At 46.2% G+C, this 26,854-nt stretch overlaps 1 protein-coding gene across 3 annotated transcripts in view; it reads right to left on the bottom strand.

Moving 5' to 3' along the window:
• LOC115203824 (rho guanine nucleotide exchange factor 28-like) overlaps window positions 1-26,854 on the bottom strand; it is a 103,089-nt gene that overhangs the window by 14,528 nt on the left and 61,707 nt on the right. For all 3 annotated transcript variants that reach the window (XM_029768853.1, XM_029768854.1, XM_029768855.1), the window contains 12 exons: window positions 26,612-26,737; window positions 25,138-25,255; window positions 24,562-24,816; window positions 24,323-24,399; window positions 23,850-24,028; window positions 23,678-23,769; window positions 23,227-23,412; window positions 22,792-23,054; window positions 18,719-18,766; window positions 10,290-10,478; window positions 9,779-10,081; window positions 291-645 (listed from right to left, as the gene is read on the bottom strand). In XM_029768853.1, the coding sequence (XP_029624713.1) occupies window positions 291-645; window positions 9,779-10,081; window positions 10,290-10,478; window positions 18,719-18,766; window positions 22,792-23,054; window positions 23,227-23,412; window positions 23,678-23,769; window positions 23,850-24,028; window positions 24,323-24,399; window positions 24,562-24,816; window positions 25,138-25,255; window positions 26,612-26,737 (2,191 nt within the window). The remainder of the gene's footprint in view (window positions 1-290; window positions 646-9,778; window positions 10,082-10,289; window positions 10,479-18,718; window positions 18,767-22,791; window positions 23,055-23,226; window positions 23,413-23,677; window positions 23,770-23,849; window positions 24,029-24,322; window positions 24,400-24,561; window positions 24,817-25,137; window positions 25,256-26,611; window positions 26,738-26,854) is intronic.

The following is a 26,854-nucleotide window of genomic DNA, read 5'->3' as shown; positions in this document are numbered from 1 at the left end:
ACACACAGACAGAGACAGAGAGACAGAGAGACAGAGACAGAGAGACAGAGAGAGAGAGAGAGAGAGAGAGAGAGAGAAAGATACAGGAGAAAAAGATCCTGTTATATTGCTGATGCCACATGTAGTTATATGGTATTTAGCAGTCAATGACAGATCCCATCATATCATCCTGTGTGTTATCAGTCAAATTCAGCAGAGAAAGCCTGAATTCATCCTGTATTTAGGATTAGAGAATAAACAATCTCTTTAACAGACATGGATTCACACAACTTTACTGAGCTGGGTCTTACCGTTGGGTGTGTGCTCTGTCCCCTGTCTACCTGAGGTTGTGTAGAGGTACCCAGTGACACCGGCACCCCCCGCCCAGCACTGGGGTGTGTTTGTGTCAGGGTGGAGCGTGGGAGCCTTGGAGAGGGAGAGGGGTTGGAGTGTGTGTCTCTGGCTGGAGCGGGCCAGTATGGTGTTCAGGCTGTTGTGGGCTCGAGGGTCATCTCCGTATCCCAGGGACCCACCTCGCTGGTTCTGGTGCATGTGGTGGTGCACGTGGCGGTTGTTAAGTACCTTCGACGTGGTGAACGCTGCCTCGTTGACAAACACTGAGCCGGCATTGTCAAGATGGACGCCGGACTGACCAGGAAGTGAGTCCTATGGGAGAATAAAGGAGAAGAATGCCATGTTAACACAACTCGGACCATGATGACAGCATGAACATAAACATACAGGGAAACCATTATGCAACATTATGTTATTGTGTACATAATGTTGCTGCTACCGTCTCTTATGACCGAAAATAACTTCCGGACATCAGAAAAGCGATTACTCACCGCAGACTGGAAGAAACGTTTTCCTTTAACGAGTCCGACGAGAAGGATATGCTGCTTTCACTGAAACAGGCCCAGATCCACACCTTTTGCGTGAAGAAAAGACGCCGGAAAAGATCGAGGATCCTTCTGAGAATCCGTAGGCGAGCGAGTAAACTCCCAATGCCTGCCATTCTTGCAAACGTGCAATCGTTAGAAAATAAAATTGATGACCTACTATTAAGATTATCCTACCAACAGGACATTAAAAACTGTAACATCTTATGTTTCACCGAAATGTGGCTGAATGAAGAAAAGGACAATATAGAGCTGGCGGGATTTTCCATGCACCGGCAGAACAGAGACGCTACCTCTGATAAGACGAGGGGTGGGGGTGAGTGTCTTTTTGTCAATAACTGGTGCGCGATGTCTAATATTAAAGCAGTCTCGAGGTATTGCTCGCCTGAGGTAGAGTACCTTATGATAAGCTGTCGACCACACAATCTACCAAGAGAGTTGTCATCTGTATTATTCGTAGCCATCTATTTACCACCACAAATCGAAGCTGGCACTAAGACCACTCTCAACCAACTCTATAAGGCCATAAGGAAAGATGAAAATGCTCGCCCAGAAGCGGCGCTCCTAGTGGCCGGGGACTTTAATGCAGGCAAATTAAAATCAGTTTTACCAAATTTTTACCAGCATGTCACATGTGCAACCAGGGGGGAAAAAAATCCTAAAAGCTCTCCCCCGCCCTCCATTTGGCAAATCTGACCACAATTCTGTCCTCCTGATTCCTGCTTACAAGCAAAAACTAAAGCAGAAAGTACCAGTGACTCGCTCAATATGGAAGTGGTCAGATGACGCGGATGCTACACTACAGGACTGTTTTGTAGCACAGACTGGAATAAGTTCCGGGATTCATCCAATGGCATTGAGGAATACACCACCACAGTCATCGGCTTCATCAATAAGTGCATCGATGACGTCGTCCCCACAGTGACTGTACGTACATATCCCAACCAGAAGCCATGGATTACAGGCAACATCTGCATCGAGCTAAAGGCTAGAGATGCCGCTTTCAAGGAGCGGGAGACTAATCCAGACGCTTATAAGAAATCCCGCTATGTCCTCAGACCATCAAACCATCAAACAAGTAAAGCGTCAATACAGGATTAAGATTGAATCCTACTACACTGGCTCTGATGCTCGTCGGATGTGGCAGGGCTTGAAAACTATTACGGACTACAAAGGGAAACCCAGACGCGAGCTGCCCAGTGACGCGAGCCTACCAGACGAGCTAAGTGTCTTTTATGCTCGCTTCGAGGCAAGCAACACTGAAGCACCCATGAGAGCGCCAGCTGTTCTGGATGACTGTGTGATAACGCTCTCGGTAGCCGATGTGAACAAAATGTTTAAACAGGTCAATATTCGCAAAGTCGCGGGGCCAGACGGATTACCAGGACGTGTACTCAAAGCATGAGCGCACCAACTGTCAAGTGTCTTCACTGACATTTTCAACTTCTCCCTGACCGAGTCTGTAATACCTACATGTTTCAAGCAGACCACCACAGTCCCTGTGGCCAAGGAAGCGAAGGTAACTTGCCTAAATGATTACAGCCCTGTGGCACTCACGTCAGTAGCCATGAAGTGCTTTGAAAGCCAGGTCATGGCTCACATCAACAGCATCCTCCCGGACACCCTAGACCCACTCCAATTCGCATACCACCCCAACAGGTCCACAGATGACACAATCTCAATCACACTCGACACCGCCCTTTCTCACCTGGACGAAAGGAACACCTATGTGAGAATGCTGTTCATCGACTACAGCTCAGCATTCAACACCATAGTGACCACAAAGCTCATCACTAAGCTAAGGACTCTGGGACTAAACACCTCCCTCTGCAACTAGATCCTGGACTTCCTGACGGGCCGCCCCCAGGTGGTAAGGGTAGGAAACAACATGTCTGCCACGCTGATCGTTAACACTGGGGTCCCTCAGGGGTGTGTACTTACTCCCCTCCTGTATTCCCTGTTCACCCCTGACTGCGTGGCCAAACACGACTCCAACACCATCATTAAGTTTGCTGACGACAACGGTGGTAGGCCTAATCACCGACAACGATGAGACGGCCTATAGGGAGGAGGTCAGAGAACTGGCAGTGTGGTGCCAGGCAGGCCGAACAGACCCCCATTAACATCGACATTAACATCGGGTTGAGAGTTTCAAGTTCCTTGGTGTCCACATCACCAATGAACTATCATGGTCCAAACACACCAAGACAGTGGTGAAGAGGGCACGACAAAACCTTTCCCCACTCAGGAGACTGAAAAGATTTGGCATGGGTCCCCATATCCTCAAAAGGTTCAACAGCTGCACCATTGAGAGCATCCTGACCGGTTGCATCACCGCCTGGTATGGCAACTGCTCGGCATCTGACCGTAAGGCGCTACAGAGGGTAGTGCGAACGGCCCAGTACATCACTGGGGCCAAGCTTCCTGCCATCCAGGACCTATATAATAGGCGGTGTCATAGGCTGTAAAATTCCAAGATAGCGTAGGAGTCGTGCATGTGTTTTGTCTTGTCCCATCCTGTCCTGTGTTAATATCGTTTTTTATATTGTTTTCCTTGTTTTCGTTCGTATATATTTTAATCTCACTTTCCATCTACAGACTGAATATACTCTCCTGCAACCCGACTCACCCAATGTGGTACGGATCTGCTATTTATATACTTTAGAACCGGTACTCCCATTAGCAGCTATCCAGCTAACTAGCTACTAGCTAGTATTCAGTTAGCCACTGCTAGCCGTCTTCACCGTTAACTCGGACAACAGCCAGCCTCAGCTCGGTCAATACCTGCCAGTCTGCACAGCACGATATCAACCCAGAGCATGTCATACTGCTTTTTCTCTACCACATCTCCGGATTCCTACCGCAAGCTCTGAACCTTTACACCGGATCATTGCAGCTAGGTAGCTGCAGTCCAAGTGGCTACTCCTGGCTAACGTCTCTGTCCCGAAGCAAGCACCAGTTGGGCCTAGCTCGATGCTAGCTCAAGGCCATCTCCCGGCTTGCCGAAGAGGTCCACCAGCTAATTCGTGGGCTACAATACCTCTTTTGCCAATTGGCCTGGACCCTTTACTGCCGACACGGAGCCCTGCCAATCCATCACGACTGGTCTGCCGACGTAATCGTCCAAGGAGGAAGTAGTAGCGACTACTGAATTGGCTCCCTGACTCACCTATTGCTACTCATTGGACCCTATGATCACTCGGCTACACATGCCTCTCCCTAATGTCAATATGCCTTGTCTATTGCTGTTTTGATTAGTGATTATTGTCTTAATTCACTGTAGAGCCCCCAGCCCTGCCCAATATGCCTTAGATAGCCTTTTTGTCCCACCCCCCACACATGCGGTGACCTCACCTGGCTTAACTGGTGCCTCTAGAGACAAAACCTCTCTCATTGTCACTCAATGCCTAGGTTTAGCTCCATGGTAGTCACGTCCTACCATACCCTTGTCTGTACATAAAGCTATGAATCTATTCTTCCACGCCCAGAAATCTACTCCTTTTACTCTCTGTTCTGAATGCACTAGACGACCAGGTCTTATAGCCTTTAGCCATACCCTTATCCTACCCCTCCTCTGTTCCTCTGGTGATGTAGAGGTTAACCCAGGCCCTGTAGTCCCCAGTTCCACTCCTATTCCCCAGGCGCTATCATTTGTTGACTTCTGTAACCGTAAAAGCCTAAGTTTCATGCATGTTAACATCAGAAGCCTCCTCCCTAAGTTTGTTTTATTCACTGCTTTAGCACACTCCGCCAACCTTGATGTCCTAGTCGTGTCTGAATCCTGGCCACTCAAATTTCCATCCCTAACTACAACATTTTCCAACAAGATAGAACTGCCAAAGGGGGCGGAGTTGCAATCTACAGCAGAGATAGCCTGCAGAGTTCAGTCATACAATCCAGGTCTGTGCCCAAACAATTCGAGCTTCTACTTTTAAAATCCACCTTTCCAGAAACAAGTCTCTCACCATTGCCGCTTGTTGTAGACCCCCCTCAGCCCCCAGTTGTGCCCTGGACACCATATGTGAATTGATTGCCCGCCCATCTATCTTCAAAGTTCGTACCGTTAGGTGACCTAAACTGGGATATGCTTAACACCCTGGCCGTCCTACAATCTAAGCTGGATGCCCTCAATCTCACACAAATGATCAAGGAACCTACCAGGTACAACCCTAAATCCGTACCCATGGGCACCCTCTTAGCTATCAGCCTGACCAATTTGCCCTCTGAATACACCTCTGCCGTCTTCAACCAGGATCTCAGCAATCACTGCCTCATTGCCTGCGTCCGTAATGGGTCCGCGGTCAAACGACCACCCCTCATCACTGCCAAACACTCCTAAAACAATTCAGCAAGCAGGCCTTTCTAATCGACCTGGCCCAAGTATCCTGGAAGGATATTGACCTCATCCCGTCAGTAGAGGATGCCTGGTTGTTCTTTAAAAGCGCTTTCCTCACCATCTTAAATAAGCATGCCCCATTCAAAAAATGTAGAACTACGAACAGATATAGCCCTTGGTTAACCCCAGACTTGACTGCCCTTGACCAGCACAAAAACATCCTGTGGTGTTCTGCATCAGCATCGAATAGCCCCCGCGATAGCGAACTTTCCAGGGAAGTCAGGAACCAATATACACTGTCAGTTAGGAAATCAAAGGCTAGCTTTTTCAAACAGAAATTTGTATCCTGTAGCACTAATTCCAAAAAGTTTACGGACACTGTAAAGTCCATGGAGAATAAGAGCACCTCCTCCCAGCTGCCCACTGCACTGAGGCTAGGAAACACTGTCACTACCGATAAATCTACAATAATCGATAATTTCAATAAGCAATTTTCTACGGCTGTCCATTCTTTCCACCTGACTACCCCTACCCCGGCCAACAGCTCTGCACCCCCTGCAGCATCTTGCCCAAGCCCCCCTCCCCCGCATCTCCTTCACCCAAATCCAGACAGCTGATGTTCGGAAAGAGCGGCAAAATCTGGATCCCTACAAATCAGCCGGGCCAGACAATCTGGACTCTCTTTTTCTAAAATAGCCGCCGAAATTGTTGCAACCCCTATTACTAGCCTGTTCAAACTCTCTTTCGTATCGTCAGAGATCCCTAAAGATTGGAAAGCTGCCGCGGTCATCCCCCTCTTCAAAGGGGGAGACACTCCAGACCCAAACTGTTATAGACCTATATCCATCCTGCCCTGCCTTTCTAAAACCTTCGAAAGCCAAGTTAGCCAACAGATCACCGACCATTTCGAATCCCACCGTACCTTCTCCACTATGCAATCTGGTTTCCGAGCTGGTCATGGGTGCACCTCAGCCACACTCAAAGTCCTAAACGATATCATAACCGCCATCGATAAAAGACAGTACTGTGCAACCGTCTTCATCGACCTGGCCAAGGCTTTCGACTCTGTCAATCACTGCATTCTCATCGGCAGACTCAATAGCCTTGGTTTCTCAAATGACTGCCTCGCCTGGTTCACCAACTACTTCTCAGATAGAGTTCAGTGTGTCAAATCGGAGGGCCTGTTGTCCGGACCTCTGGCAGTCTCTATGGGGGAGCCACAGGGTTCAATTCTCGGGCCGACTCTTTTCTCTGTATATATCAATGATGTCGCTCTTGCTACTGGTAATTCTCTGATCCCCCTCCATGCAGACGACACCATTCTGTATACATCTGGCCCTTCTTTGGACACTGTGTTAACAAACCTCCAAACGAGCTTCAATGCCATACAACACTCCTTCCGTGGCCTCCAACTGCTCTTAAATGCTAGTAAAACTAAATGCATGCTCTTCAAACAATTGCTGCCTGCACCCGCCTGCCCGTCTAGCATCACTACTCTGGACGGCTCTGACTTAGAATATGTGGACAACTACAAATACCTAGGTGTCTGGTTAGACTGTAAACTCTCCTTCCAGACTCACATTAAGCATCTCCAATCCAAAATGAAATCTAGAATCAGCTTCCTATTTCGCAACAAAGCCTCCTTCACTCATGCTGCCAAACATACTGGATGTAGTCCATCACAGTGCCATTCGTTTTGTCACCAAAGCCCCATATACTACCCACCGCTGCGACCTGTATGCTCTCGTTGGCTGGCCCTCGCTACATATTCGTCACCAAACCCACTGGCTCCAGGTCATCTATAAGTCATTGCTAGGTAAAGCCCCACCTTATCTCAGCTCACTGGTCACCATAGCAACACCCACACGTAGCACGCGCTCCAGCAGGTATATTTCACTGGTCATCCCCAAAGCCAACACTTCCTTTGGCCACCTTTCCTTCCAGTTCTCTGCTGCCAATGACTGGAACAAATTGCAAAAATCACTAAAGCTGGAGACTTATATCTCCCTCTCTAATATTAAGCATCAGCTGTCAGAGCAGCTTATGGATCACTATACCTGTACACAGCCAATCTGTAAATAGCCCACCCAACTACCTCATCCCCATATTGTTATTTATCTTCTTGCTCTTTTGCACCCCAGTATCTCTACTTGCACATCATCATCTGCACATCTATCACCACAGTGTTAATGCTAAATTGTAATTATTTCGCCTCTATGGCCTATTTATTGCCTTACCTCCCTAATCTTCTACATTTGCACACACTGTACATAGATTTATCTATTGTGTTATTGACTGTACATTTGTTTATGTGTAACTCTGTGTTGTTGTTTTTGTCGCACTGCTTTGCTTTATCTTGGCCAGGTCGCAGTTGAAAATGAGAACTTGTTCTCAACTGGCCTACCTGGCTAAATAAAGTTGAAATAAAAAATAAATAAAAAGGAAAGCCCATAAAATTGTCAGAGACTCCAGTCACCCAAGTTTTAGTCTGTTTTCTCTGCTACCGCATGGCAAGCGGTACCGGAGCACCAAGTCTAGGACCAAAAGGCTCCTCAACAGCTTCTACCCCCAAGCCATTAGACTGTTGAACAATTCATGAAAATCGCCACCGGACAATTTACATTGACACCCCCTCTTCTACACTGCTGCTACTCACTGTTTGTTTGTTACCTATGCATAGTCACTTCGCCCCCACCTACATGTACAGATTACCTCAACTAGCCTGTACCCCTGCACACTGACTCGGTACCAGTGCCCTCTGTATAAAGCCTTGTTATTGTTATTGTATTACTTTTTATTACTACTTTTTATTTTAGCCTACTTGGTAAATATTTTCTTCTTCTTGAACTGCACTGTTGGTTAAGGGCTTGTAAGTAAGCATTTCACGGTAAAGTCTACACTTGTTGTATTCGGCACATGTGGCAAAGAAAGTTTGATTTGATTTTACACTAAGAAAATAGTTTGCGAGAGTCAACAGCATAACCACTGCTACACATCTGGGATAGTACAGTAGCCACAGTGGCTATTTTACAATAATGGTTAATCCACAGTTTATCCAAAAACAGAATTATCATCCAAAATCATATTTGAGAGATTTAATTCATATTTTCAGTGTGATTTATGTTAAGTATACGAATTCTTATTATGTTTACAGTAAATAATATCCAGATCACTGCTGCAGTGGAGCTGGGTTCCCTCTTCTTGGCAAGGTGGTGTAAACACCATCCTTCCCAGAGAGGCCATCTCATCAGAGAGGATCTGAGGAGGGAGGGTCGGTATGAGTCACTGGATCTGTCTCACCCACTGCCTGGGGATAGATGTGAGCCCTGCCTCCACACAGATTAGCAGGGAAACAATAAGACTGATCCCAAATTGCACCCTATTCCCTTCATAGTGCCCTACTTTTGACCAGGGACCATAGGGAATAGGGTTCTGTTTGGGACGTTACCCGAGAGTGCACTGCTTCCATATAGATAAGCCTGCAGTGACTCCTTACTCCTGTCACGCATGCTAGTGGTGGACTGCTAATTACGCCTGAGCTTTGAAACAGATCAAATGAATAGGGCAGGAGAACATCTTACCAAGCCTGGATATAGCATACAGAAGAGAAGTACGTAAATGAGAGAGAAAGAGGAGAGTGACACGCATATGAGACCCCCTCCATTCCACTCTCTACTCGTTGAATCATAGCACCTGCTGAACATCACAACACAAGCTCAAACCCCACTGAGGCCTAGAGGGTAAATACTCTGCATTCATGAGGTCATTGGTTTTAGCATACAAGGTCCTGTAGAGAGGCAGGCAGAGGACAGGGTATAGGAACACTTCTCCTTATTCTCCTCTCTCTCTTTCTCTCTCCTTTCGCCGTCTCTCCCCGCCTCTCCTCTCTCCGTCATTCTCTATGTCTCTCCTCTCAGCTCGTGGGCATATTTCACTGCAGGCACGCTCAACTTGCTTTTCAAACAAAGCGTCGATATGAATAATTAAAGTTTTTCTGGAGAGGATTGATTGGTTTGCAGGGTTTGAGTGCCTCTGCTTTTAAATATTTTGTAATTGGAGCTTTTATTCACAGTGGTTTAATTATCATCAATCATTAAGATGTTTATTAGCGAACGGACCTGCTGAGCCCCGAGACGGATGCCGCTAAATTTCCTCTCATTACCACAGGTCGTATATCAACGGCTGGATTGAATTGTCTGTTTGACTGAGTGGGCCACCGTAGCTCTGGCTGCTGGCAATACTTTGTCCTGGGAGAAAGGCACTTCTCATTAATGCACTACTTACCCAGGGTGAAACATGCCCTTGGTTCACACACACATATACACACACTTACAGTATACGTACACCAGAGAAGGCTGTTGAGAGGAGCTATAGGAGGATGGGCTCATTGTAATGGCTGGAATGGAATGAATGGAACGGTATCAAACACATGGAAATCACATGCTCAGGATCTCTCATTCACACTCTCATGCAGTGGTTAGTAGCTACAGGCTAGGGGGCCTTCTGTGAGATACCTGAATTCATCATCACACACACACACACACACTAACCCCCTCACACACACCTGATGACCATCCAGTGGTATGACCATGACAGGCAGGCTCCTCTGTCGGCTGTGTCTCCAGCTCTGTAGCAGCTTCTGCTGGGTCTCCAGCCTCTCCCTCTCCTTCCCCACGCTTCTCTGGCCCTCCCTCAGCCTTTCCAGGCTCTGCTGGTACTCCCCCAGCTGCTCTTCGAGCTCTTCCCACTCCTGCTTCAGCCTCTCAGCCTCCAGGTGACACTGTCTCTCCCTCTCCTCTAGCCTGCACTCCAGCTCCCCCTGTTGGCTGTGGCGCACCTGGCACTCCCTCTCCCACCGCTGCCTCTCCTGGAGAGCAGGAATATATTGTTTTTTCAGAATCAACTGGTTGATAGTTGCTAGGGTCAATTAATGGATCAATATTCCAAATATAGTTATTTTTCACAACTCAATCTGAGTTTTCCAAGAAAAATATAATAAGTGGTATGAGCGCATACTAGATGGATGCTTGACAAAAACGCAAATCAAAAAGCTAATCGAAGCTAGCCATCCCTACCTGGCGCAGCTGACCCTGTAACCGCACCGCCGCCGCCACCTCCTCACGGCGCTTCTCCTGGTTCCGATGCTTCTCCTGCTCCTGGAGACACGGGGGGTGTGGTCGCAGCGGGCAGGGGCCGGAGCGGTCACTCTCACGGAGGAGAAGCTTCTGTACCTCGTAGAAACTATCTTGGATGGTTACCGCTGCCTGTAGAGGGGAGACAAAAATGTGACGATAACGTGACTAACTGACGAGCTGGCTAGCTGACTAGCTGGCTGGCTGGCTGACTGAATGAGTCCAAACTGGTCCAACTGTGGCTGACTACGAGTTGCTCCAAGCCAAGGTGAATGGGGGCAATAGCAGCAGGTGATTTGAATACCAAACGGGTTAGTCAACACTGTGTTTAATATTGATCATGAGTGTACTTACAGTGAGGCAAAAAAGTATTTGATCCCCTGCTGATTTTGTACATTTGCCTACTGACAAAGAAATGATCAGTCTATAATTTTAATGTTAGGTTTATTTGAACAGTGAGAGACAGAATAACAACAAAAAAATCCAGAAATACGCATGTCAACAATTTTATAAAATGATTTGCATTTTAATAAGGGAATTAAGTATTTGACCCCTCTGCAAAACATGACTTAGTACTTGGTGGCAAAACCCTTGTTGGCAATCACAGAGGTCAGACTTTTCTTGTAGTTGGCTACCAGGTTTGCACACATCTCAGGAGGGATTTTGTCCCACTCCTCTTTGCAGATCTTCTCCAAGTCATTAAGGTTTCGAGGCTGACGTTTGGCAACTCGAACCTTCAACTCCCTCCACATATTTTCTATGGGATTAACCTCTACGGGCTAGGGGGCAGCATTGAGAATTTTGGAAAAAATATGTGCCCATTTTTAACTGCCTCCTACACCAACTCAGAAGCTAGAATATGCATATTATTGTTCAGGTTTGGATAGAAAACACCCTAAAGTTTCTAAAACTGTTTGAATGGTGTCTGTGAGTATAACAGAACTCCTATGGCAGGCAAAAACCTGAGAAGGTTTCATGCAGGAAGTACCCTGTCTGACAAGGTGTTGTTGTTCTTGCTTCTGTTTATTGAAGAGTCAGGATCTTAGCTGTAATGTGACAATTCCTAGGGCTCCAATAGGCTCTCAGAACCCGGGAAAAACCTGAACGATGACGAGGCAGCTTCAGGCTGAAACACATTATCTCCTTTTCCAAGTGTCCCATCAGGTGACAATAGAATTAGGCGCGTGCGCGATTCGCCCCCGTGGAGTATTTTCATTCGGCTGTTTAGCTAATTGCAGATTCCCGGTCGGAATATTATCGCTTTTCTACGAGATAAATTGCATAAACATTTATTTTAAACAGCGGTTGACATGCTTTGAAGTACGCTAATGGAATATTTAGAAATTTTTTGTCACGTTCTGCGCCATGCGCACGACCGTGATTTACCATTGGGATAGTGTCTAGAACGCACGAACAAAACGTTGTTGATGGAACATAACGATGGATTATTTGGGACCAAACCTACATTTGTTATTGAAGTAGAAGTCCTGGGAGTGCATTCTGATGAAGAACAGGAAAGGTAAGACCATTTTTCTTATAGGAAATGTGATTTTGGTGAAGGCTGAACTGGGTGGGTGTCTAAATAGCTAGCCCGTGATGGCTGGGCTATGTACTTAGAATATTGCAAAATGTGCTTCATCCGAAAAGCTATTTTAAAATCGGACATATCGAGTGCATAGAGGAATAATGTATCTATAATTCTTAAAATAATTGTTATGCTTTTTGTGAACGTTTATCGTGAGTAATTTAGCAAATTGTTAGTAAATTCCCCGGAAGTTTGCGGGGGGGTATGCTTTTTCTGAACGTCACATGCTAATGTAAAAAGCTGGTTTTTGATATAAATATGAACTTGATTGAACAGACATGCATGTATTGTATAACATAATGTCCTATGTGTGTCATCTGATGAAGATCATAAAAGGTTAGTGCTGCATTTAGCTGTGGTTTGGGTTTTTGTGACATTATATGCTAGCTTGAAAAATGGGTGTCTGATTATTTCTGGCTGGGCACTCTCCTGACATAATCTAATGTTTTGCTTTCGTTGTAAAGCCTTTTTGAAATCGGACAGTGTGGTTAGATTAACGAGAGTCTTGTCTTTAAATAGCTGTAAAATAGTCATATGTTTGAGAAATTGAAGTAATAGTATTTCAAACGTTTTAAAAATCGCGCCACTGGATTCAACTGGCTGTTACGTAGGTGGGACGAATTCGTCCCGCCGGTCCCATAGAGGTTAAGGTCTGGAGACTGGCTAGGCCACTCCAGGACCTTAATGTGCTTCTTCTTGAGCCACTCCTTTGTTGCCTTGGACGTGTGTCTTGGGTCATTGTCATGCTGGAATACCCATCCACGACCCATTTTCAATGCCCTGGCTGAGGGAAGGAGGTTCTCACCCAAGATTTGACGGTACATGGCCCCGTCTATCGTCCCTTTGATGCGGTGAAGTTGTCCTGTCCCCTTAGCAGAAAAACAACCCCAAAGCATTATGTTTCCACCTCCATGTTTGACTGTGGGGATGGTGTTCTTGGGGTCATAGGCAGCATTCCTCCCCCTCCAAACACGGCGAGTTGAGTTGTTGCCAAAGAGCTCAATTTTGGTCTCATCTGACCACAACACTTTCCCCCAGTTGTCCTCTGAATCATTCAGATGTTCATTGGCAAACTTCAGACGGGCATGTATATGTGCTTTCTTGAGCAGGGGGACCTTGCGGGCGCTGCAGGATTTCAGTCCTTCACGGCGTAGTGTGTTACCAATTGTTTTCTTGGTGACTATGGTCCCAGCTGCCTTGAGATCATTGGCAAGATCCTCCCGTGTAGTTCTGGGCTGATTCCTCACCGTTCCTCACTCATTATCCTTGCAACTCCATGAGGTGAGATCTTGCATGGAGCCCCAGGCCGAGGGAGATTGACAGTTCTTTTGTGTTTCTTCCATTTGCGAATAATCGCACCAACTGTTGTCACCTTCTCACCAAGCTGCTTGGCGATGGTCTTGTAGCCCATTCCAGCCTTGTGTAGGTCTACAATCTTGTCCCTGACATCCTTGGAGAGCTCTTTGGTCTTGGCCATAGTGGAGAGTTTGGAATCTGATTGATTGATTGCTTCTGTAAACAGGTGTCTTTCATACAGGTAACAAGCTGAGATTAGGAGCACTCCCTTTAAGAGTGTGCTTCTAATCTCAGCTCGTTGCCAGTATAAAATACACCTGGGAGCCAGAAATCTTTCTGATTGAGAGGGGGTCAAATACTTATTTCTCTCATTAAAATGCAAATAAATGTATAACATTTTTGACATGCGTTTTTCTGGATTTTTTGTTGTTATTCTGTTTCTCACTGTTCAAATAAACCTACCATTACAATTATAGATTGATCATTTCTTTGTCAGTGGGCAAACGTACAAAATCAGCAGGGGATCAAATAATTATTTCCCTCACTGTACTTGAAAGGCTTAGCTACATGTTGTTAGATTAACACACACACACCCACTTCACATTAACATACTAACACAAACACATACTGTAACAGACCAAACAGAATAGACTCCATCTATATATCACATGCTCCCCTGTGCAGTTCAAGATAAAAGCCTATCCTCTGTTCTTACTTCCACTTAGAATAGGATAATTGGGGTCCTCTCTGCAGCCACTTATTTACTGTCTGGCGGTTCAAGATTCAGACAATCCAGCTGATTGTTCTATCTCTGTTGATAGAAGCTGTTGTGCAGCCAGACTCACGCGCTCACACACACACACACACACACACACACACACACACACACACACACACACACACACACACAGTAGCACGCACACACACACACATGCAGTAGCACATAGTAGCATGCATAAACACACACACACAAGCAGTAGCACATAGCGCACGCACGCACGCACGCACGCAGACAAAGCCTTCAACCTGAGTGTGGAACTAAAATAGGACAATATAGGAGGAAGGTGGAATCCTATTACACCGGCGCCGACGCTTGTCGCATGGCTTGCGGACGATAACGGATTACAAAAGGAAACCCAGCCATGATTTGCCCAGCGATCCAGAACTCCCAAACGAGCTAAATGCCTTTTATGCTCACTTGAAGGAATATAAAATGCTGACCAGACCGCTCACGCGCGTGCGTCCGCACATGTTGATTGTGTCCCTGCACACCAGACGCGATCAGGACGCGCAGGTTGAAATATCAAAACGAACTCTGAAACAACTATATTAATTTGGGGATCGGTTGAAAAGCATTAAACATTTATGGCAATTTATCTAGTTAGCTTGCTGTTGCTAGCTAATTTGTCCTATTTAGCTAGCTTGCTGTTGCTAGCTAATTTGTCCTGGGATATAAATATCGGGTTGTTATTTGACCTGAAATGCACAAGGACAATTAATCCACAGATAAAAGGGTAAACCGAGTTCGTTTCTAGTAATCTCTCCTCCTTCAGGCTTCTTCTTCTTCTTTGGAAATTATATGGCGGTTGGCAACCAACTTTAAGGTGCATTACCACCACCAACTGGATTGGAGTGTGGACCTTAGTTCATCTTTCAATCACCCACGTGGGTATATGCTCCTGGCAAGTGTCTTGACTGACATATTCAACCTCATCCTGGCCGAGTCTGTAATACCAACATGTATCAAACAAACCACCATTTTCCCTGTGCCCAAGAAAGCGAAGGTAACCTGCCTAAATGATTACCACCCAATAGCACTCACGTCAGTAGCCATGAAGTGCTTTGAAAGGCTGGTCATGGCTCACATCAACACCATCATGCCAGAAACTCTAGACCCACTTCAATTCGCATACCGCCCCAAGAGATCCACAGATGACACAATCTCAATTGCACTCCACACTGCCCTTTCCCATCTGGACAAAAGGAACACCGATGTGAGAATGCTATTCATTGACTACAGCTCAGCGTTCAACACCATAGTGCCCACAAAGCTCATCACTAAGCTAAGGATCCTGGGACTGAACACCTCCCTCTGCAACTGGATCCTGGAATTCCTGACGGGCCGCCCCCAGGTGTTACGGGTAGGCAACAACACATCTGCCATGCTGAACCTCAACACTGGGGCCCCTCAGGGGTGCGTGCTTAGTCCACTCCTGTACTCCCTCTGTTCACCCACGACTGCGTGGCCAAGCATGACTCCAACACCATTATCAACTTTGCTGACGACGGCAATGAGTCAGCCTACAGGGAGGAGGTCAGAGACTTGTGGTACCAGGACAACAACCTCACCCTGAGCACGCCCCCATCCACATCGACGAGGCTGTTGTGGATCGGGTCGAGAGCTTTAAGTTTCTTGGCGTCCACATCACTAAGGACCTAACATGGTCCACTCATACCTGCACAGTTGTGAAGAGGGCACGGCAGATTTGGCATGGGCTCTCGGATCCTCAAAAGTTCAACAGCTGCACCATCAAGGGCATGTTGACTTGGTACATCACTGCATGGTATGGCAAATGCACCGCCCTTGACTGCAAAGCGCTACAGAGGGTGGTGTGGACAGCTCAGTACATCACTTGGGCTGAGCTCCGTGCCATCCAGGACCTATATATCAGGCGGTGTCAGAGGAAGGCCCGTTAAGACTCCATCCACCTAAGCCATAGACTGTTCACTCTGCTCCTGTCCGGCAACCGGTACCGTAGCATCGGCTCTCGGACCAACAGGCTCCAAGACAGCTTCTACTCCCAAGCCATAAGACTGCTAAATAGCCAGACTGCTAAATAGTCAATCAAAGGTACCCAAACTATCTGCACTGACTCTATCTTGCACTACGCACACTCACTAGACTAAACTCAGCAAAAAAACAAACGTCCTCTCACTGTCAACTGCGTTTATTTCCAGCAAACTTAACATGTGTAACTATTTGTATGAACATAAGATTCAACAACTGAGACATAAACTGAACAAGTTCCACAGACATGTGACTAACAGAAATGGAATGATGTGTCCCTGAACAAAGGGGGGGTCAAAATCAGTGCCCCTCCTCCTCATGGTCTGCACCAGATTTTCCAGTTCTTACTGTAAGATGTTACCCCACTCCTCCACCAAGGCATCTGCAAGTTCCCGGGCATTTCTGGGGGAAACGGCCCTAGCCCTCACCCTCCGATCCAACAGGTCCCAGACGTGCTCAATGGGATTGAGATCCGGGCTCTTCGCTGGCCATGGCAGAACATTGACATTCCGGTCTTGCAGGAAATCACGAACAGAACGAGCAGTATGGCTGGTGGCATTGTCATGCTGGAGGGTCATATCAGGATGAGCCTGCAGGAAGAGTACCACATAAAGGAGGAGGATGTCTTCCCTGTAACACATAGCGTTGACATTGCCTGCAATGACAAAAAGCTCAGTCCGATGATGCTGTGATACACCGCCCCAGACCACGATGGACCTTCCACCTCCAAATCAATCCCGCTCCAGAGTACAGGCCTCGGTGTAACGCTCATTCCTTTGACAATAAAAGCGAATCCGACCATCACCCCTGGTGAGACAAAGCAGCGACTCGTCAGAGAAGAGCACCTTTTGCCAGTCCTGTCTGGACCAGCGATGGTGGGTTTCTGCCCATAGGTGACGTTGTTGCCGGTGATGTCTGGTAAGGACCTGCCTTACAACAGGCCTAAATTTACAAGCCCTCAGTCCAGCCTCTCTCAGCCTATTGTGGACAGTCTGAGCACTGATGGAGGTATTGTGCATTCCTGGTGTAAGTCAGGCAGTTATTGTTGCCATCCTGTACCTGTCCCGCAGGTGTGATGTTCGGATGTACCGATCATGTGCAGGTGTTGTTACGTCCTGTCTCCCTGTAGCGCTGTCTTTGGCGTCTCACAGTACGGACATTGCAATGTATTGCCCTGGCCACATCTGCAGTCCTCATGCCTCTTGCAGCATGCCTAAGGCACTTTCACGTAGAAGAGCAGGGACCCTGTGCAGCTTTCTTTTGGTGTTTTTCAGAGTCGGTAGAAAGGCCTCTTTAGTGTCCTAAGTGTTCATAACTGTGACCATAATTGCCTACCGTCCGTAAGCTGTTAGTGTCTTAACAACCTTTCCACAGGTGAATGTTCATTATTATTCATGGTTAATTGAACAAGCATGGGAAACATTTAACCGTTAAACTATTTAGAATTGTGAAGTTATTTGGATTTTTACGAACTATCTTTGAAAGACAGGGTCCTGAAAAAGGGATGTTTCTTTTTTTAAATAACTTTCTTAAAATGTTCTCTGAATGTTACTAAAGTTTTCTTGTGGTTTTTGAGACCAGTTGAAGATATTAAAAACAAATAGTTATAGCATTTCTTTAACAATCCCTTGAAAACGGCACGTAATTGTCAACGGTTTTAGAGGAGCCAGGAGGCTCCTTGTCCCCCAGCTTCCAAATCGAACGTATTGTGACGTTTTATTGAAAACGACCTATAGAATACTGTATTTTGCTCTACACTGAGTATACAAACATTAAGAACACCTGCTCTTTCCATGACATAGACTGACCAGGTGAAGGCTATGATACATTATTGATGTCACTTGCTAAATCCACTTTAATCAGTGTAGATGAAGGGGAGGAGACCGGTTAAAGAAGGATTTTTAAGCATTGAGACAATTGAGACTTGGATTGTATATGTGTGCCATCCAGAGGGTGAATAGACAAGACACAATATTTAAGTGCCTTTAGCGGGGTATGGTAGTAGGTGCCAGGCTCACCGGCTTATGTCAAGAACTGCAACGCTGCTGGATTTTTCACGCTCAACAGTTTCCCGTGTGTATCAATAATGGTCCACCGCCCAAAGGCCATCCAGCCAACTTGACACAACTGTGGGAAGCTTTGGAGTCAACATGGCCAGCATCCCTGTGGAACGCTTTCGACACCTTGTAAAGTCCATGCCCCAATGAATTGGGGCAAAAAGGGGTGGGGGGGGGGGGGTTGCAACCCACACACATTCACTACCCACACACATACACTACTTACACAAACAAACACGCACACTTTTGTTGCTGCTCTGTTCTTTATTATTATCTATGCTGAAGCCAAGTCACTTTACCCTGCCTTCATGTAGATATCTACCTCAAATACCTTATACCTCTGCACATTGATCTGGTACTGGTGCTCCCTGTACTGTATTTTATTCCTCTAGTGTTACTATTTTATTTTTTAACTCTGCATAGTTGGGAAGGGCTTGTAACCAAGCATTTCACGGTAAAGTCTACACCAGTTCGGTACATGTGACAAATACAGTTAGATTATATTTTATTTGAGAACACAATTGGTCTTTGTGGGAAATGGAAATGAGTGACTGAGATAGATGCATAGATGCAAAGTGTGCGTGTGTGTGCGTGCATGTGTGTGTGTGTGTGTGTGTGAGAGAGAGTTTGTGTGGGATGAGCTCACCTGCAGACTGTAGAGTAACTGGGTCAAGCTCTGGACACTCTGAGCCACCTGTTATTGAAGAAGACATCAAACACACGACTAACAGTTAGTCTCCCATGTTGGTACAGTGCCTTGCAAAAGTATTCATCCCCCTTTGCATTTTTCCTATTTTGTTGCATTACAACCAGTAATTTAAATAGATTTTTATTTGGATTACATGTAATGGACATCAAAATTGGTGAAGTGAAACGATAAAAAGAACTTGATTCAAAAAATGATATATACACTGTTCAAAAAAATAAAGGGAACACTTAAACAACACATCCTAGATCTGAATGAATGAAATAATCTTATTAAATACTTTTTTCTTTACATAGTTGAATGTGCTGACAACAAAATCACACAAAAATAATCAACGGAAATCCAATTTATCAACCCATGGAGGTCTGGATTTGGAGTCACACTCAAAATTAAAGTGGAAAACCACACTACAGGCTGATCCAACTTTGATGTAATGTCCTTAAAACAAGTCAAAATGAGGCTCAGTAGAGTGTATGGCCTCCACGTGCCTGTATGATCTCCCTACAATGCCTGGGCATGCTCCTGATGAGGTGGCGGATGGTCTCCTGAGGGATCTCCTCCCAGACCTGGACTAAAGCATCTGCCAACTCCTGGACAGTCTGTGGTGCAACGTGGCGTTGGTGGATGGAGCGAGACATGATGTCCCAGATGTGCTCAATTGGATTCAGGTCTGGGGAACGGGCGGGCCAGTCCATAGCATCAATGCCTTCCTCTTGCAGGAACTGCTGACACACTCCAGCCACATGAGGTCTAGCATTGTCTTGCATTAGGAGGAACCCAGGGCCAACCGCACCAGCATATGGTCTCACAAGGGGTCTGAGGATCTCATCTCGGTACCTAATGGCAGTAAGGCTACCTCTGGCGAGCACATGGAGGGCTGTGCGGCCCCCCAAAGAAATGCCACCCCACACCATGACTAACCCACCGCCAAACCGGTCATGCTGGAAGATGTTGCAGGCAGCAGAACGTTCTCCACGGCGTCTCCAGACTCTGTCACATGTACTCAGTGTGAACCTGCTTTCATCTGTGAAGAGCACAGGGCGCCAGTGGCGAATTTGCCAATCTTGGTGTTCTCTGGCAAATGCCAAACATCCTGCACGGTGTTGGGCTGTAAGCACAACCCCCACCTGTGGACGTCGGGCCCTCATACCACCCTCATGGAGTCTGTTTCTGACCATTTGAGCAGACACATGCACATTTGTGGCCTGCTGGAGGTCATTTTGCAGGGCTCTGGCAGTGCTCCTCCTGCTCCTCCTTGCACAAAGGTGGAGGTAGCGGTCCTGCTGCTGCGTTGTTGCCCTCCTACGGCCTCCTCCACGTCTCCTGATGTACTGGCCTGTGTCCTGGTAGCGCCTCCATGCTCTGGACACTACGCTGACAGACACAGCAAACCTTCTTGCCACAGCTCGCATTGATGTGCCATCCTGGATGAGCTGCACTACCTGAGCCACTTGTGTGGGTTGTAGACTCTGTCTCATGCTACCACTAGAGTGAAAGCACCGCCAGCATTCAAAAGTGACCAAAACATCAGCCAGGAAGCATAGGAACTGAGAAGTGGTCTGTGGTCACCACCTGCAGAACCACTCCTTTATTGGGGGTGTCTTGCTAATTGCCTATAATTTCCACCTGTTGTCTATTCCTTTTGCACAACAGCATGTGAACTTTATTGTCAATCAGTGTTGCTTCCTAAGTGGACAGTTTGATTTCACAGAAGTGTGATTGACTTGGAGTTACATTGTGTTGTTTAAGTGTTCCCTTTATTTTTTTGAGCAGTGTATAAAAAAGAAAAAAAGTGGTGCATGCATATGTATTCACCCCCTTTGCTATGAAGCCCCTAAATAAGATCTGATGCAACCAATTACCTTCAGAAGTCACATAATTAGTTAAATAAAGTCCACCTGTATGCAATCTAAGTGTCACATGATCTCAGTATATATACACCTGTTCTGAAAGGCCCCAGAGTCTGCAACACCACTGAGCAAGGGACACCACGAAGACCAAGGAGCTCTCCAAACAGGTTAGGAATGATGGATGGCGCTAAATACAGGGAAATTCTTGAGGGAAACCTGTTTCAGTCTTCCAGAGATTTGAGACTGGGACAGAGGTTCACCTTCCAGCATGACCATGACCCTAAGCATACTGCTAAAGCAACACTTGAATGGTTTAATGGGAAACATTTAAATGTCTTGGAATGGCCTAGTCAAAGCCCAGACCTCATTCCAATTGAGAATCTGTGGTATGACTTAAAGATTGCTGTACACCAGCGGATCCCATCCAACTTGAAGGAGCTTGAGCAGTTTTGCCTTGGAGAATGGGCAAAAATTCCAGTGGCTAGATGTGCCAAGCTTATAGAGACAAACCCCAAGAGACTAGAAAGCTGTAATTGCTGCGAAAGGTGTCTCTACAAAGTATTGACTTTGGGGGGGTGAATAGTTATGCACACTTCTTAGTTTCACAATAAAACATATTTTTTATCTTCAAAGTGGTAGGCATGTTATGTAAATCAAATGATACAAACCCCCTCCAAAATCAATTTTAATTCCAGGTTGTAAGGCAACAAAATAGGAAAAATGGCAAGTGGGGTGAGTACTTTCGCAAGCCACTGTAGATGACTTAATCACTTCACAAATGATATTCCTTTTATGAAAAACTGTTAAGGAATACATGTCCTGGTTCTATTTCAGTGTGTTGGTATCTGAAGATGAACAGTTCACTTCTACAGTAGATGGCAAGGGAGTTTTTGTCTCCTACTACTAGTGTATACCCATATCAGTTGAAGCCAGCCAATACGGTCTTACTCCCAGACTAGACTAGACTAGAATGTAGTGGTGAGAGTACAGTATCTTCTCCTCTTATCACATGGCACATTTTCTAAAGAGAGTCAATTTGTCTGAGAAGTCTATGTGGTCATGTAAGTATATAGTGCCACTTTGTGGTCTGGTAGTGTCTGTGCACAGAATCTGTACACCAGGGGTGTCAAACTAATTTCATGGAGAGCCTAGTGTCTGCTGGTTTTTGTTTTTCCTTTCAGTTAAGACCTAGACAACAAGGTGAGGGGCGTTCCTTGCTAATCAGTGACCTTAACTCATCAATCAAAGTACAAGGGAAGAGCAAAAACCCGCAGACACTAAGCCCTCCGTGGAATGAGATTGACACGTGCTGTACATTGCATTGCTCTATACCAGGGTTATTCAAATCTTACCCTATGCGGTCTGGAGGACTACTGGTTTTCTGTTTTACCTGTTAATTAATTGCGCACACCTGGTGTCCCAGCAGGTCTAAATCAGTCCCTGATTAGAGGGGAAGAATAACAAAAAATAAGTGGAACTGGCCTCAAGGTCCAGATTTGAATTTGAAGGTTCTATACCTCGCAAACTCAACTCTGGACCTTGAAGCCAATTCCACAATTATTTTCCCCCCATTGTTCCTCTTTTAATCAGGGACTGATTTGGACCTGGGACACCAGGTGTGCGCAAGTAATTATCAGGTAGAACAGAAAACCAGCAGGTTCCGGACCTCGTCGGGTAAAAGTTGAGTACCCCTGCTCTATACACTACATTACATTCAGTCAATATTACTCTCTTTTATCATAGTCATTCACCTCACAGCCAGGACAAGATGCTAACGGTAGCACAAATGTGGCCGAGGAAATTGGGATATTACTATGCATCTATTTTTAATGAGACGGTACATTTGAGAGCTAAATTGACTTTCCCTGTATTATTTAGATATTAATAATTTAGCACATTAAGGCTGAAATGAAATTCTAATAGATGGTGTTCAATTATTTAAACAACTGTTGGGCCAGCAATGTTGCACCACCATAAGAAGGTGGAGGAAGGTGAGAAGCCAAGGCCAATATGAACACAGACTGACGTACACCTCAGCAGCTAAAGACTACAATAAGCTTATGGCTACAACTACAAATCCCATTTGTATTTGAGCCACTTGGTGTTATGGCTAACATGTTCAATATCTATGGTAGAAAACAAAACCTTGTATAGAAGACCTACCTTAAGGTTGATATTATTAGTGTCCCCAGTGTGGGGTTGAGTCAGTGACTGCAGTACGAGGGCCTGGGAGGCTGACCACTCCCCGTCCCTGGTATCAGGGTCCCCATGTGAGGCTTCGCCGTCTGTGGGGGTGTCCATGAGGGTAGGAGGGTTGGCTGGGGACACAGGGTGGGACACAGGGTGGGACAGGGGGTCCCTGTGAGGGCTGCAGAAGCTGGAGGGAGAGCAGGTCCTGGAGGACAGAGTGGTCCTCATGTTCTCAGCTGGAGAAGGAGAGAGGAGATGGGTGATTAGAGAGGGAGAAAGAGAATTTACTGTAGACAAAAAGACCCACAGACAGACAAAGACATTGGACACTCTACAACAGGAAATAGTCAACATGTACATGATGCTAACAATGGTCAGTGAGGCTAAAAGTGCGGAGTCTCGTCTGACCCTCTCGGAGCGCGGCAGTGAGCAGTACTGCAGCCCGGGGCACCTCCTCTGGGTGTGGCTGGACCAGTAGGCGTGGCTCAGGGTGTGGTTCCTGGGTGCCGCCCCTCAGTGCAGACAGTTCAGCATAGATCTGTAGCTTCTCCTCCAGACTAGAACATATCTGATGGTCCTGACTGGACAGGCTCTCTGATAGATAAATGCAACATAAAGCTATTCATGTACAATGGACACACAGAATCAAGCAGTCAGTGATACACAAATAGCACTTTACAGTCAGTATTACACAATAAACATAGAAATGATACACAAAGTAATGTGCAGTTTCTTCATGCATCCACAATCCACAAACACACACTACTTGACAATACTATAGAAAATGTGGGCTAATCAAAGTGAAAGGATCATTGCAGACAAGCTATTTGTATGCTATGAATATACAGTAGCATATTACCCTGTAGTCTTTGTATCTTCTGGGCTCTGGCTTCAGATGCTCTTCTCTCCTCCTCCGATTCGTTAGTGTTCTCCTCCTCATCCTCTGGACAGCTGGACAGACAGACAGACAGACAGTGATAAGCATTCACACACACACACACACTTACACCCTTCCCACACCCCTTACTGACCTCTCCACAGCCTCTCGGATGTGTCTCATCCAGGTGTTGCGTTCGTCTTTCGAGGAGGTGTGGACCTCGTACATCTCTGGACCCGCGGCCGATGCACTGATCAGAAACATCCCTCTCTCCTCATTGGCTACCTCCCTGACAATCAGCTTCTGCAGAGAGATCACTGGGGGCTTCTGGTCCTGAGGAGCAGACAGTATGGGAGGATGAGAGAGCATTAGTAAATTGAATGAAAACAGGGTGCCAACACTCACTGATGTAAACGTGGACATGTCTTTTTGAGTCTCAATCCCCCATATATGATCAGATATACTTTATTAGTTCATCCAGGATGCTTTTTTCCCCCAACCCCTCCGATATAATAAAATGGAGAGCAGTAGCCCAAAGCTACCAGACCGAGTCCAAAGGAACTGAATTGAACGGTAGAGTTTATTTTGTCTTATTCCATAGCAAATGTCACCATTTCACAGACATACCACAGCAGCGAATATGAACTTCTGGTCTTTCTCCTGTAGGAAGATCAGTGTGTCTGTGAGAAGGAGAGCCAGGACATCTGCAGAGATAAGAGACAGCAAAACAATTGTGAACAATGTTATCCCTAATCAATACGATCATTAGTGTGAAACTGATTGATTGACTGATTCGTGTATTGCTTGATCGGTTGATTGATTGACTGATTGGTTGATTAATTGATTGATAGATCAGTGCCTCAGACCTTTGAGTCGTCCGGTGGCGGTCTTCCACAGTAACAGGCCCTGGTGTTTGAGGGTCCGGCCTGGCACCAGAACATCCTGCTTCCTAAAGGCGTGTCCGTTCTTCAGCTTGGCAGCACTACGGTTGTCCATCCGGTTTAGGACGTCCTGTAACCTCTGACCCTGCTCAAACTCACTGACCCTCAGGTCTACAGCCGCGATCACCTCCTTGATCAAAACCAGAGCTCTGGAGAGGTCCCTGTGCTCCTCACTGTCCTCTGAAAGAGGGAGAGGGGGGATCGAGGGAGGAGAGAGAGAGAGAGAGAGAGAAAATATTCAGGCACATTGAAGTAGTAGGATCAAAACTATACTTCCGGTTACCAGCCCCATATCAGTATGGAAGTAACATTTCAAAAACAACACAACAAACGTTTCATGTCATCTGTTACTGTAACTGCTGTATATTATCACTGATAGCTGAGCTGTATGGTACAACCACCTGTCCAACAAAAAAAGGAGCCTGGTCGTGTTATCACGATTTGATTTATCTGATCCTAACAGCAGTGGGCAGCAGAGCAGAGAAAGGCAGACAGACCGACCCTGGGTGTACTGTAGAATCCTCTCCAACAGAACAGGGTACTTAGTAATCCTCTGGGTCACCAACAAGATGCATTCTGGGATCTCTCTCCTCCGCACCAAATAGTTATTACTTTGTTGCTATAGAAACAGACAATCAACATCGAATAATTAGTCACAAGTGGAATATTTAAGATAATTTAACTTGTAAGGACAGATCATTTCTCCAAATATCGTCTCAAGATACACCACATGGCCAAAAGTATGTGGACACTTGCTCAGAAAACATCTAATTCCAAAATCATCTGCATTAATATGGAGTTGGTCCCCCCTTTGCTGCTATAACAGCCTGCACTCTTCTGGGAAGGCTTTCCTCTAGATGTTGGAACATTGCTGCGGGGACTTGCTTCCATTCAGCCAAAAGAGCATTAGCAAGGTCGGGCACTGATGTTAGGCGATTAGGCCTGGCTCGCAGTCGGCGTTCCAATTCATCCCAAAGGTGTTCAGTGGGGTTGAGGTCAAGGCTCTGTGCCGGCCAGTCAAGTTCTTCCACACCGATCTCAACAAACCATTTCTGTATGGACCTCGCTTTGTGCACGGGGGGATTTTCATGCTGAAACAGGAAAGGGCCTTCCCCAAACTGTTACCACAAAGTTGGAAGCACAGAATAGTCTAGAATGTTATTGTATGCTGTAGAGTTAAGATTTCCCTTCACTGGAACCAAGAGTCCTAGCCCGAACCATGAAAAACAGCCCCAGAAAATGATTCCTCCTCCACCAAACTTTACAGTTGCCACTATGCATTGGGGCAGGTAGTGTTCTCTTGGCATCCGCCAAACTCAGATTTGTCCGTTGGACTGTCAGATGGTGAAGTGTGATTCATCACTCCAGAGAATGTGTTTCCACTGCTTGAGTCCTATGGCGGCGAGCTTTGCACCACTCCAGCCAACACTTTGCGATCCTAGGCTGCTAGGCCATGGAAACCCATTTCATGAAGCTCTCGACAAACAGTTATTGTGTTGACGTTGCTTACAGAGGCAGTTTGGAACTCTGCAGTGAGTGTTACATCCGACGACAGACGATTTTTACGTGCTATGCGCTTCAGCACTCGCCGGTCCCGTTCTGTGAGCTTGTGTGGCCTACCACTTCATGGATGAGCCATTGTTGCTCCTACACGTTTCCTCTTCACAATAACAGCACTTACAGTTGACCGGGGAAGCTTTAGCAGGGGAGAAATATGACGAACTGACTTGTTGGAAAGGTGGCATCCTATGACGGTGCCACGTTGAAAGTCACCTAGCTCTTCAGTACGGGCCATTCTAAAGCCAATGTTTGTCTATGGAGATTGCATGGCTGTGTGCTCAATTGTATACACTTGTCAGCAATGGTGTGACTGAAATAGCCGAATCCAGTCATTTGAAGGCGTGTCCACATACTTTTGGCCATGTAGTGTAACTCTTGAGGCTGATAGAGTTGTCATAAACAGACAAGCCCGTACCTTGATGAAGGTCTGAAATCGTTTGTTGTGTTGCTGTAGCTCTTTGAAGAAGGTGACTGCCTCAGTGTGATGGCTGCAAAAGTCTCCATACACCTGTTTCATCCTCTCTGCGTTCTCTTCAGAAAACTGCACCAGAAATGAGAAATTACACAGGCACTCATATTGAAAATCAGTCACAGAACATTAATACGACAGTCATGTCTATTGAGGTTGAATTACAGGAGAGAGTGAGTGGATGTTGGC

This window comes from Salmo trutta, chromosome 12, assembly GCF_901001165.1.
Source record: "Salmo trutta chromosome 12, fSalTru1.1, whole genome shotgun sequence".
Classification (NCBI taxonomy): domain Eukaryota; kingdom Metazoa; phylum Chordata; class Actinopteri; order Salmoniformes; family Salmonidae; genus Salmo; species Salmo trutta.
The sequence above is the reverse complement of the archived record's forward strand: the minus strand, read 5'-3'. Positions and strand labels throughout refer to the sequence as shown.